At 37.2% G+C, this 14,457-nt stretch overlaps 1 protein-coding gene across 1 annotated transcript in view; it reads right to left on the bottom strand.

The window, feature by feature from the left end:
- Positions 1–387: 387 nt before the first annotated feature.
- The window catches only part of LOC127445557 (protein sidekick-1-like), a 317,499-nt gene continuing 303,429 nt past the window's right edge, over positions 388–14,457 (bottom strand). Inside the window, exons 40-48 of the mRNA XM_051705711.1 lie at positions 12,388–12,574; positions 8,514–8,651; positions 8,230–8,391; positions 6,029–6,154; positions 4,499–4,663; positions 3,453–3,590; positions 2,333–2,453; positions 1,356–1,485; positions 388–667 (exon numbers count right to left, since the gene is read on the bottom strand). Of these exons, the coding sequence (XP_051561671.1) occupies positions 398–667; positions 1,356–1,485; positions 2,333–2,453; positions 3,453–3,590; positions 4,499–4,663; positions 6,029–6,154; positions 8,230–8,391; positions 8,514–8,651; positions 12,388–12,574 (1,437 nt within the window). The 3' untranslated portion in view covers positions 388–397. The remainder of the gene's footprint in view (positions 668–1,355; positions 1,486–2,332; positions 2,454–3,452; positions 3,591–4,498; positions 4,664–6,028; positions 6,155–8,229; positions 8,392–8,513; positions 8,652–12,387; positions 12,575–14,457) is intronic.

The raw sequence follows: 14,457 nt of genomic DNA, 5'->3' as shown, positions 1-14,457 counted from the left end.
TCCCGGAGTGTTGCTATGGAACGGAAATCCATAACAAAGGAATTTCCTTCATCCTCCTCTGTGGGTCTTTGAGTCTTTAAAATTAATACCGCCTCTCGCTAAAGAGTCTCACAGTGCAAAGTCCCCGCTCCTTCAGGGTCGTGGTTAATCTTCGAAAATCCGGCCAAAAATGATTAACACATTAACAATAAGATACTTTAATTCCCTCCGTTCTTTGAAGAGAGATCTTAAATACACGTTTTAGGGGAATTGAGAGTTATTAGTCTCTGGGAAAACACATTCTTCGCCTTTGATGTTCCTCAATACTAGTCACAACATCCAAGTCCATTTTGTCCTGTTTCCACTTCCTGTTTGTCAGCTTTTGTCAGCTTCTCATCATTTTTATATGAATGGTCCATTAGACAAACGAGGAGAAGCCAGTCACTGGAGTGCGTGTTCCTGTTGCGGGTTGCCCTGTTGGGGTGTATACACCACCTACGCTGTGCTGGGTCACCACAGTCTGATAATAACCCCCCTCTGCATCCGTCATGGCACATTCCTCGAAGCCTCCGCCAGTCTTCACACCTTTGGGTTGTCGCTTCCACGAGTTGAAATAGGTGGGGTCACTCATGTAGTGATTGACAAACGAGTACTTGGGCTGCTCGTCCTCATAATCGCTGTCGCTCACCTGTGTGCGAGGGTTGGTGGGACGGGACAAAATCAAAGATAAGGACAACAACAAAGTTAGAGCACAGACAAAAATGTTGCCTAATAGTGCACAAAGTCATTTTTGTTTATGTATTGCTGGTCAATATGGCTGCCGTCTTTTTATACTGACACCAATTGGTGCAGAAGCAGCATCAAGCAAAAGCAAACATTTTTAGTTACTAACGCCCTTGTAAAAACACAATTAGCAGGTGTTCTTTACTCTGAAAGTGTCCAATAATTGGGGTTTATAGAGATAAAGTCAGTGGTACTTAGCTGGTCATATGATCTTAACATGGTGGCCACAAGTACAATAAAACTAAGCCACTGTAAGGACTGGATGTATAAAATATTTATTTAAGTGGAAACATTTTATTAGTGCACCTTTAAGTTTTTGGAGAATACATTTATTTTAAACAACTCACATCACAACAAAGTTTTAAATAGTAAAAGTTCATTGAACATTAGCCACTTTCACACATGAAACCTGTCCCACTTTACATTAGGTGTATTAATGTTCTATGTACTAACATTAAATTATATACAATACAATGTATTTTTTGTATAACTACATGTGTTTCTGCAAAATTCTCACAAGATTAATTTGCTGCTACTGCAAAATGTGAAAGAGGTATAGTCATACAGTATTGCTGTACACTAGGTGTGTATACCTCAGACTCAGAGAGCTCTGTGGGTTTCTCTGTGAGGGTGGTGCTCTCTGTTAAAACAGCCCCATTGTAGTTGTTGCAGATGTCTTCATCAGAGTAGTGGAGCCCACCTGGACTGGGCCGTGGCGGAGATCTGTGAACCAATCACTGGAGTTAAAATTCCAACATCAACCCATGTCAGAACCATAAACCTAAAAGTCAGTTCCCCTCAAGGTCACACAGGTGGGCTAGCAGAGTAACCACAAGTGAAGTTCATCACATTAACTATGGACCTGTTCCACTAATGTCCGAATACTCTTTGGGGCCACATTAAAGGTGCACTCAGTAATTTTTTCCATCATTTAAAAGTTTTACTCCTTCAGAAATTAATCATAACTTTGAAACATAAAACCATGAGCACTCACATGAGATGAAGACTACAGTCATATCAGTAACCTTATAAAACTGTTTTATTCGACATGGAGAGGGTCACCTCATGGGGGCTGCCATGTTATGATCATATGGCCAGCAGAATACTACTCGCTTCATCTCAGTAACTGCTTTGTTATTGGACAGTTTCACTCATGGATTAAATTAATCATGGCAGACTGTGAATAGTGAATTTCTAGAAGGGCACTGGTAACTAAAAACTATTGCGTTTGAATGATGCTGCATCCACGCCCCCTGGTGTCAGTGTAAGTCCAAGACAACATAAAAACGAAACCAAAATTACAGAGTACACTTTAATTTTGACTACATTTTCCTTACATTACATGTATTTTTCTTATTCAAACAGGCCCCATATTTTACAAGTTTCACACAATGAAAAGGGACACTTTCGCATATACAAATTTACTTCGGCAAACAAGACAAATCTGTATGATTATTGTATTATTTGGGTTTGTTCTTACATTAAATATAAAAGTTGACAAAAGAAACACCTATTGTACCATAGTTCTTTGTATTTTACAATAATCTGACAATTGCCATTTGTACACCACCTTGTTCCATTCTTCTTGAGGAAAGAGTTTTTTACATTCAGATGTCTGCTGTTCAGCTCTAGGGCCGTGAAGCCGCCGTTGTCAAGGGTTACAGCCTCTTCTACAGTAGATATATGCTTTCCTGTGGGAAAGATTACATTTCAACCACATAATTAAAGCAAACACTGTGATAAGTTACTTGATTAGCTCTGCTTTATCAAGTACTTTGGGAAGCCTTAATGACCTGGTTGAAAAAAAGAAGAAAATAAAATAAAAAACAGAATAATCCATAAAGTAGGACTTCCATAAACTGTCCAGGAAGCAAATGTACTGAGGCAGTACCAAGGTACAGTGATGGCAATACAAGAGCTCTTTGACATATAATACTATATAATTACCATTTTCATAAAGCATAATATTTACACGGTACTCCAAGTGACATGATAACAAATACAATGGTAATACTAGTACCAAAAATGTTGTGTAAAAACCCATGGTAATACCATGGTACCTTTTGTTGAAGGTACACACTTTTTTACATATACTACATACAGTATATACATAATAATATACAACATATACAGTACAACATATTATTGCCTACAGTAACCATATCTATGTGTAGTTTTTGTAGTTTTATATTTTATTTTGCCTATTGCTATAGTTTTCACTGCAAAGTTGATGAAAGCTGATGTGTGTAATTTTTTTTGATTAAATTTTTTTTCTTGTATCCCAGCTTAATATGTAGAGTCAACTATAAGTACACCATTTGTAGGTTAATTTCACCAAAACGTGTAACACTGGCTCTGTGTTGCTATCAAAACATTGCTAAGTCTGTTTGAGCAGCTCATCCAGCCTGACACAGCAACACTGGCTCGACCAATGGCGTGAGTTTGGGGCGGAACTATCTGTTTGTACAACCAATGGAAGACACAGGAGTTTTCTGGAATCAATTTGAAACAATTTTGCAATTTTGTTTGGTGACACTTGTGGCACAGAAAGTACACACTTCAGTTTAAGGGTGCTTAGGGATTTTAATTTAATGTGGGCTCAGTACATGAAATATGGTGTATTATGTTCATAATAATCATTAAATGACAATTTTAATATTCATATTTTCTTCTATTATAAAAAGTCTCACCTGTGCCACAGCTCCTGTATTTTTTGTTCTGTCCAAGCAAGAGCAGACCAAACACAACCATCAGAATGAGAATGAGGCTGATCAACGCCATGACGATCAGGAACCACCACTCCTCATAGAAGGGCATTTCAGACAGAGCTGCAACAACACAGCACAAAATTTCAGAACAATGTATTTTATTGCCATCCTATTATTGACATTTTGTATATAATATCTGACAGCTACAGTTTCTGACATATTATTAATATTTGAAGATAATGTAATAGTGCTGTGAAATTTAAAAGCACAGATTTCAGTTTTTTCCTCTACTTATGGATAAGTGAATGTTTAGCTGTTTTACACTAGATGGCAGTAGAGGCTGCAAAGTGAGTTAAAGTCCAAACTTCCTCATAGAAATCAAACACTTCTACCGGTATTTCACACTCCATAATCTCTGGATTTGTTCAGAATGGAATACATATGTATTGCATACAAAACAGAACATGCAATTTTTTTTCAGAGTATGTGATATAATATGCAGCATGCAATATTTTAAAATGATGCTAGATTATTGGTACACAACATCCTACTATGTTACATCATGTTCACAAAAGTGAGAGGCATCTCCCTTAAAATAAAACGCGCAAATTTTGCCACTGATTATTTTCATATGCAAATGAGCTTTGCGGCAAAATTGCGGCAAATTGTTCATTGTCGCCAAAGGTTTAGTGCAGGTTCACCACTACCGGTGAAGAGCTGCAGCAAACTTCTGGCAAACATCTTTTTGTGACATCAGCTTGTGAATCACAAGCTTATTTGCATGTGAAAACGAGTGGCAAGTTTGCAGCTAGTTTGCCAGAACTCTAGATTTTCTGTAAGGGGGTCCACAAGAAAACCTAAAAGTCCAAAACAATAAAAGTCCAATGAACTCGTAACTTTGGACTTTCCAGTGCCACGCTCTACCAGTTAGAGCTACAGGAACTCCCTAGATATACTTCTAATCAACAAATGCTTTGTAAAAGCTAGTTAAATACAGTGTAGTGCCATGAGATAATGAAGAAGATTACCAGACATGGCAGTAGAAGGTGGGCTGGGATTGCCGTAGCCGAAGCGATTGACGGCGATGACACGGAATTCATAGGCCACACCTGAGCGTAGGCGGTCCAGACTAATGGTGTACGAGAAGCTTCCAGGTGGGAGATGCTTGACAAATGTGTCCCATAAACCTTCATCTGCAGATGTAGGATTCCAAAAGACAGAGGGGGAGTAATTGGTTGCCACAGAGGGGAAGAAAGATGGAAGAGTTGGAAGTGAGATAAGGAAGGTTAGGTTAGTTTGAAAGATTGTGTGATCAAAGTGATTCTCAACTCAGGGAATGTTAGCGTCAGTCACCATTAATTTTCATTGTAATTATTTTTCTCAAAACAATGAAATTGAGGGGAATAAATGATAACAGTATTTTAATTTTTAGGTGATCTATTCCATTAATAATAAATTGGCTAGGAAAATGTTTACTTAAAAGAATAGTTCACCCAAAAATGACAATTATCTCATTTACTCACCACACTTATGCCATCCCAGATGTGTATGACTTTCTTTCATCCGCAGCACAAAAAGATCTGAAGATTCTGTATGTCCATACAATGAAGCTCCAGTAATCACATAAGTCAGCATTAAAGTAATCCATAAGACTCCAGTGGTTACAGTAAATCCATGTCTTCAGAAGCGATATGATAGGTTTGGGTGAGAAACGGATAAATATTTAAGTCCTTTTTTACTATAAATTATCCTTCCTGCTCTGTCATTCTCCACTATAAAGGAATGTTCCGGGTTCAGTGCATATTAAGCTCAGTCAAAAAAATTACTTAAATACTGATCTGTTTCTCATCCACACCTATCATATCACTACTGAAGATATAGATTGAAACACTGGAGTCGTATGGATTACTTTTATGATGCCTTTATGTGTTTTTTGGCTCAAAATTTTGGCATGGACCTACAGAGCTGAAATAATTTTCTAAAAATCATAATTTGTGTTCTGCAAAAGAAAGAAAGTCATACACACATGGGATGGCATTAGGGTGAGAAAATGATGAGAGAATTTTTATTTTTGGGTGAACTATTACTTTAGTGCATGTTTAGGGGGTATTTAGTAATAATAAAGTCAATAGTTTAAAACTACTTATCAAACTATTAACAGATCAAAACAACAGGTAATTGTGATATTTACAGCTCCTTTTTAAAGAAAGAAAACAAAATACTTTATGCACGTTTATATACATTTGTTTAAATGGCAATTTTAGCACAAATATTTGCTACTTGGTGAGTCTGTTTTTTACCCAAAATGACTTTATATTATTAGGATTATTATGAATATTATTAAAGTATATTATGAGTTAAAAGAAACACTTTTATAGTTTGGTGTCGGGATATAAAGATGTACTTGAGCCTTAATTAGGGGGCTGTGGGGGTGCATACTGTAGCAAAAAAGGTTGGGAAAAACTGATATAACAAATGAGAAAAAGAAATGGCTATGAAAAAGTCAAGGGTAGATTTGAAGTAATGGCAAAGAAAGTGAGCTCAGGACCACAGCTTACCTGATGGACGAGCTTCAATGACATATCCTGTGACAGGCCCCGCCCCTCCAGCACCCTCTGACCAATGAAGTGTCAAAGCTGATGCTGATTTTGTGATTGACGTCTGCAAGGGTGAACCAGGCGAGCCTATGAAATATAAGGCACATTATGACTAAATACTTAAAACGCTTTTCTGAACAATCAATAACAAAAAGCGGCTCCTAAACATGGATCTGGCCATTATTATCACTCATAATGTGTCAGAGTGAAACACAGGTATTACACATCAGGCTGAGGGATGGAAATGATGGAATTTCTTTAATTTAATAATTCTTAAAAATATTTTCTCCTCTTTCACCTAAAAGAGAAACAGCTCAATCCATTGGAAAGTTGTTTAGATTTCATAAAGGTCATTTTGAAGCCTTAGGGATACACCCTCTTCAAAACATGTTCTTTATTGGTTACTGTGACCTTACAACATTCACATCCACTTTACTGTTAACACTCTTCATTTCTCAGAAATCCTTTCACCTTTTAAATAAACTAGATGGTCCTAAATGTCATGTGATTCAATTTACTCGTTCCCTATAAAATAGAAGTTGTTGTCTTTTGTGTGCTGATGATAAATCACCAACCAAAATAGTCACTAGAAAAAAGAAAAAAGTGCCAAGAAGTACCATGGTAATGCCATGTTTTTTTGGGGTTTTTTTAACAAACAACCCTATGATACCATGTTTTCTGGACATGTACCATAATACTATGGTATTCTATTAAGTACCTTGGAGTGCTACATATATGTAAATGTAAATGCCAATAATAATAATAATTAAAAAAAGCCAAAAAGTACCATTACCATGTTGTTGTTGTTTTTTTGAGAACAATGGTAATATCATGTTTTTTAAACATGTATTGTAATACTTTGATATTCTATTAAGTACTTTGGAGTACCATGTATATGTCACTATGAAAAAAGTGCCAAAAAGTACCATTACCATGTTTTTGGAACAAGTACCATGCTAATATCATCTGAACATGTACATCAGTGGTGCCAAGGTATTCCATGACGTACCTTGGAGTAAAATGTAAAGGCCATGGTATATGTGTATAAAAATACATTAATTATTTAGTACCATGGTTCCCATGGTTTGCTCGTGTCATCTTGGAACAGTGACACCTAGTGGTGTGGATACAGCTTCATTCAAAGTCAATAGCTTTCAGTTACAGATGCTATTGTAGAAATTCTCTATCCACAATCAGCCAAAATGTATTTAATCCAACAGTGAAAGTGTCCAATAACAAAACGGTTACTGAAATTAAGCGAGTAGTATTCAGCTGGTCATGTGATTCTAAAATGGCAGCCCCCATGAGGGCGCCCCTGCCCCATAGAATAAAACAGCGTTAATAAAGTTATTAATATGACTAGAGTCGCCCTTACAAAAATTGAGAGTTCACTGCAAATTTGCCGCAAACTTGCTGCAAATTCGCCACAGATAATTTTAAATGCACCCAAAATTAAAAATGTAGGGACAGAAAAATTCATTCCTCCATTTCTTATATCTAATATATTGACTAATATTCTATTCTGGGCCTGGGTATAAACATTCGATTTTCGAAAACATTCAAAAATATTGCAACTTTTACGATTTAATTTAAAAGTTAATTTCTTACACTGCATGGCACCGCCATAGTACTTTTTTGTAAGGGCTCAAAATTCTGGCCAATTACACAAGAGCTCATACTCCATTGACCAATGGAGACCACCATCATTTTTCAACTATATCTAATTTGAAGAACATTCTAAACTTGTCTGCGTGGGGCCCAGTGTCCCGCCACAATGAAGGCATTGAATCTTGAGAATGTACTATTATTAACAGGCTTTATAAAATCACATTCTCATTACAGTGCACAAATCAAACTAAGAATTTTACATGGCCATCTCAAATTGGTTTTAAGCGTTGAAATAATAAAGGACAAGAATGGCATCTTCCTGGAGGGTTACAGGATGTGAGGCCATAATGGTGTTTTAAAAAGCACTAGTTGCTATAGATACAGTACTTTTCTCATTCTTCATTTAATTTAATACTAAGAAAACCTCCAGCTGAAATCTTGTTTCTGTAACTGCAGGAGATATTTCTTTCTTGTCCAATCAATGTTGAATTTATTATGTATGGTATTTTGAATTATTATTCATTACTATTCAGTATATTCATGGTATGTCATACCCTCCACTGGTCCTGCGGTAATATTTGCCTCCAGTTCGGGTCCGTAATCGATGGTTCGGGCCTGAACTTTGAATCGGTAGACTATGCCCCTCATCAGGTCTCGAACCTTTAGCCAGCGCTGCCAGTTCCCTTTGATATCCACTGTTACTGTCTTACTGACTCCTGCCAAATGAAAGGTCAGAGTAGACTGAGTGTTTGTAGAAAAAGTCGTATCAAGAATAAACTTTTCATTAGGGGATACAACATATGCATTATTGTTTGATTATTCTCTTCCTTCTGCTCACCATGAACTGGTGCGGTGGGCTCATAGACCACTCGGTAGCCCTCCACCACTCCATTGGGCTGCAGAGGAACTCCCCATGACACATTCAGTGAGCTGCCCGTTACCTCTGAAAAGACCACATGACTGGGTGCTCCAGGAGCTTGAGAGAGACAGATAGAGAGTTAGTGATGCTATGTGGTAGAGGTATCAGAATAAAAACAAAGCCACATCTCAGTTATGCTTGCCCAGACATCTGGCAAGTAAAACTAAGGCAAATGCAAAATGCTGAGGCAAGCATCACTATTACTTTTGTTCATACTAACTTAAGCGTGTATCGCACATTTGTGTTACATAATTTCAAAACTGACTAGTCGTGAGTGCAGCCAGTCAATTAAATGCTAAAATACACAATTTCAGAAGTATATGCAAGAAATATAAGCATTATATATGTTAACATGATTAGTGTGTTAGAATAACTTACTAACCTTATATGTGGTTTCATCAAAGAGCATTAAAATAACTTGTCATAGTGAAGAAATTAGGAGAGAAATATTTTACAATGGCTTAATTTAACATAATATTCTATTATATAATATAAATATAATAAAAAAATATATTTTGTATTATATTTAAATTTAAATATAATACAAAATATATTTTTCACATTATCATATATATATATATATATACAGGTGCATCTCAATAAATTAGAATGTCGTGGAAAAGTTCATTTATTTCAGTAATTCAACTCAAATTGTGAAACTCGTGTATTAAATAAATTCAGTGCACACAGACCGAAGTAGTTTATGTCTTTGGTTCTTTTAATTGTGATGATTTTGGTTCACATTTAACAAAAACCCACCAATTCACTATCTCAAAATATTAGAATACATCATAAGACCAATAAAAAAAAACATTTTTAGTGAATTGTTGGCCTTCTGGAAATTATGTTCATTTACTGTATATGTACTCAATACTTGGTAGGGGCTCCTTTTGCTTTAATTACTGCCTCAATTCGGCGTGGCATGGAGGTGATCAGTTTGTGGCACTGCTGAGGTGGTATGGAAGCCCAGGTTTCTTTGACAGTGGCCTTCAGCTCATCTGCATTTTTTGGTCTCTTGTTTCTCATTTTCCTCTTGACAATACCCCATAGATTCTCTATGGGGTTCAGGTCTGGTGAGTTTGCTGGCCAGTCAAGCACACCAACACCATGGTCATTTAACCAACTTTTGGTGCTTTTGGCAGTGTGGGCAGGTGCCAAATCCTGCTGGAAAATGAAATCAGCATCTTTAAAAAGCTGGTCAGCAGAAGGAAGCATGAAGTGCTCCAAAATTTTTGGTAAACGGGTGCAGTTACTTTGGTTTTCAAAAAACACAATGGACCAACACCAGCAGATGACATTGCACCCCAAATCATCACAGACTGTGGAAACTTAACACTGGACTTCAAGCAACTTGGGCTATGAGCTTCTCCACCCTTCCTCCAGACTCTAGGACCTTGGTTTCCAAATGAAATACAAAACTTGCTCTCATCTGAAAAGAGGACTTTGGACCACTGGGCAACAGTCCAGTTCTTCTTCTCCTTAGCCCAGGTAAGACGCCAGGAGTGGCATAACAAGAGGAATACGACAACTGTAGCCACATTCCTTGACACGTCTGTGTGTGGTGGCTCTTGATGCCTTGACCCCAGCCTCAGGCCATTCCTTGTGAAGTTCACCCAAATTCTTGAATCGATTTTGCTTGACAATCCTCATAAGGCTGCGGTTCTCTCGGTTGGTTGTGCATCTTTTTCTTCCACGCTTTTTCCTTCCACTCAACTTTCTGTTAACATGCTTGGATACAGCACTCTGTGAACAGCCAGCTTCTTTGGCAATGAATGTTTGTGGCTTACATGATTGTCTTCTGGACAACTGTCAGATCAGCAGTCTTCCCCATGATTGTGTAGCCTAGTGAACCAAACTGAGAGACCATTTTGAAGGCTCAGGAAACCTTTGCAGGTGTTTTGAGTTGATTAACTGATTGGCATGTCACCATATTCTAATTTTTTGAGATAGTGTATTGGTGGGTTTTTGTTAAATGTGAGCCAAAATCATCACAATTAAAAGAACCAAAGACTTAAACTACTTCAGTCTGTGTGCATTGAATTTATTTAATACACGAGTTTCACAATTTGAGTTGAATTACTGAAATAAATGAACTTTTCCACGACATTCTAATTTATTGAGATGCACCTGTATATATATATATAGTTCCAAAAACAACAGTGTAAATGTAAAATTGACCAAAACTAATGTTGACCAAAGAGACATATTTTAAGTATTTAGAAATATTTTGATATCTGAAAACATATTTTAATGTCATTCATACAGTTTTAAAGCCTTAAAAATAAATATTATATCCCAGTTTTATTATTTGATTTATATATTTGAAGTTAAATGTATAAAAATTACTTCTTTAGATGTATGAAGCACACTCGCACCTTGAGAAATATGACAATTTATATGACAATTAATCATGAATTCACGATTCATAATTCATCATCATAATCGCAATTATTTGTTTGACAATTGATTGTCAGCAAAATTTCATAATCGTGACAGCCCTAAGTACAGGGTTTCAATGTCAAGACAACGAAGTTGTGATATTAGATACAATTTTACACAGATATGGTTATTTTTTCACAATTCATGATAAAGTGTACACAAATCATGTTAAAGGAATATTCACCTAAAAATTTTAATTCTCTCATCATTTACTCACCCTCATGCCATCCCAGATGTGTATGACTTTCTTTCATCTGCTGAACTCATATGAAGATTTTTAAAGGAATTTCCCAGCACTTTTGGTCCATATAATGCAAGTGAATGGGTGCCAAAATATTAAAGATTCAAAAATCACATAAATCAGCATTAAAGTAATCCATAAGACTCCAGTGGTTAAATCAATGTCTTCAGAAGCAATATGATAGGTGTGGGTGAGAAACAGATCAATATTTAAATCCCTTTTTACTATAAATTCTCCTCCCTGCTCAGTCAATCTCCACTTTAACTTCCACTTTCACATTCTTCTTCTTGTGTTTTTGGTGATTCACATTCTTCATGCATATCACTCCCTACTGGGCAGGCAGAAGAATTTCTAGCAAAAAGGACTTAAATATTGATCTGTTTCTCATCCACACCTATCATATCACTTATGAAGACATGGATTAAAACACTGGAGTCATATGGATTACTTTTATGATGCCTTTATTTGCTTTTTGGCGTGTCAAAAATTTGGCACCCCTTCACTTGCATTGTATGGACCTACAGAGCTGAGATATTCTTCTAAAAATCTTCGTTTGTGTTCAGCAGAAAAAGAAAGTCATACACATTTGGGATGGCATGAGGGAGAGTAAATGATGAGAGAATTTTTATTTTTGGGTGAACTATCCCTTTAACACGTATAATGTTTACATCCTGTGGCTATACTTCTGAAACAGTGTGTATTTTAGCATTTATGGACTGGCCCTTTGCATTGTAAGTGCCTTATTGTAACTGATTTCTTTGCTTCTTTTTTATTTATTAATAAAGGAGAGACAAGTTGAAATTAAATTGAAACTGAAATCTTTTGACACATTATGCAAGTATTAGGTGCCTGTTGCGTGTTAACAGTCTGTGCATTATTACTTCAGTCTCAGTACTTTTATCTTTCAGTTTCAGCCAACATTGTTCAATCTGACCAATTTTTATCCTAGCCAAAGCAAGTTTAGGGAGCCTTAACTGGGGACAAAGTATCGGGCTACACATTCTGTGTCATAATGGAAGCACAACTACCAGCAGACGGACACAGTTTGACAATGTTTTGGATGAGAGCATCTCGGTTGGCTCGGAATGAGTGCAGGTCTACAACGGGACTCACCAGCCTGCAGGGTGCATCCTTTCCGGGCTGCACTAAGTGGCCCATCCCCCGCTGTGTTAAATGCAGACAGTTGCACGAGGTAGGTGGTGTAAGATGTCAGGTTCTTCAGCTGTACAGATGTTTCTGGAACAAACAAAACCAGTTCCTTCTCCGTCTCGTTCTGTTTGTCCTTTTCCCAGTAATGGATCTGTGGAAAGAAGTAAATGACACAGATTTACAAGAAAAGTTCAAGTAAAAATTTTAATTCTGTTTGCAATTCAAGATTTTACATCGATTCTATTGGAGCCCCTCTAGAGTGTGTAGGCTTGGTCTTAAAGACACACCCACCTGCTGGCGATGCCAATCAGAAGATGGAGACACAACGCATGTTTTTTGGTGTTAAGGTCCAAGAATTTTGGTTGAAGGTTCAGAGTTTTATGTATGACGTATTGGGCACTCAAATTTCATTTTGCCCCAGACTCTGTATTTTAGGCGATGGGGCGGTCATCAATATTGGTGATAAACACATACATAATTGGGTCCTAACCAGTGTTATGATCGGCAGACAGATTTTTTTAAGGGGATGAAATTCGGCTGGAGCGCCCTCATTTCAAGAGTGGTGCACGGAGATGGGGAGGGTGGCGGCTTTCAAGGAAGTGTCATGTAGAAGGCTGGGGAACTTGGATTTGTTTGATGGGAAATGGGGCAGCTATTTGGTGTTCTTGGAGGGCTCTCACGGAGGGGCAGTGGAGAGAGAAGTATAGTTTTAAATGTGTGTGATTATTATATATATTTTTTGACCACAGGGATGTTTGTTGAGGGTCAGGGTGGGTTTGGGGATTGGGAGGGGTAATAGTGGGGGTTAAATGTTGATTCGGTGAATATATGTTTTGCTTTTCTTTGTTAATTATATGAATCAATAAAAACTGTTCATCAGAAAATTCAAATTCTGTCATCATTTAGTCACCATCATGCATCGGCGGACTGGCCATTGGGAGAACCGGGACTTTACCTGATGGGCCTGCCGTGTTATGCAGAACGTGCCACAAAACGGCGCCATGATATGCGGAAGGGGGCAGCGATATGAATGCCCCCCCGCCCCCGCTCAACAACGTTTGGGCGAGTTTCTATGTAAAATCCCGGGCCGAATTTTCTTCCCAGTTCGCCCCTGCCATCATGTCCTTCAAGCTTGTATGATCAACAAAACAGTTCATACTGATAATGACTGTAAAGCTCCAAAAAGAGGAAAATGGCTTATTTTCCAATAAAGCTCTATATTCCAAAGCTTTGTATGAGGAACAGATTAAAATCATTATTGGCATCTAGCCTGTGTTTCAGTCAAGAATATAACAATGGCATGCCACGTACTGTTACTACACATGTGAGAGATATTTTGATGTGAATGATGTTGATGGGATATTTCTGCATCTGGACACGAACGCAGACCAAACGCAAGCTTTGCCACAGGTGAAGATTATCAGTGAATAACGACTTAAATTTCAGTCTGTTCACCACACAAAGCTATCGTGTGGCTTCAGAGTATTTGGAATATAGCACAAGAGTCTTATGGACTACTTTTATAGTACTTTTATGATGCTTTTTTGTCCTTTTTGAAGCTTGACTGATGTGTACACTATAAACTCTCATTGAATGGCAAGAGCTTCCTAATGACTCTTAAAAAAGTCTACTTTTGTGTTCCACACAAAACACACAAGGACATGAGGATGAGTAAATAATGACAATTTTCATTTTTGGGTGAACAATTCCTTTACATATGCAAATAAACAAATAAATATACATGAATGGATGGATAAATGGAAATTTTGTGTGTTTGTTGTCAGAACAGAAGGATTTATAATCAGTTCCTGTTCAAATGTCAAAATGAGACAGATGTACAGATGGCGTGAAGAAGAAAACCAGGGAGGAAGATAATAAAGTGAAATCAACAGATGACAGTAAGATAAAATAAGAAGGACTACAGATGAACTACACTATATTTATGTAGGTAAACATATGGACTGCCACATTGATTTTGGAAATATTTTTTATCCAGATTTATGTCAGGATTCGCAACCAATTAAAAAATTGTGG

The sequence above is a fragment of the Myxocyprinus asiaticus genome, chromosome 8 (genome assembly GCF_019703515.2).
Source record: "Myxocyprinus asiaticus isolate MX2 ecotype Aquarium Trade chromosome 8, UBuf_Myxa_2, whole genome shotgun sequence".
Classification (NCBI taxonomy): domain Eukaryota; kingdom Metazoa; phylum Chordata; class Actinopteri; order Cypriniformes; family Catostomidae; genus Myxocyprinus; species Myxocyprinus asiaticus.
The sequence above is the reverse complement of the archived record's forward strand: the minus strand, read 5'-3'. Positions and strand labels throughout refer to the sequence as shown.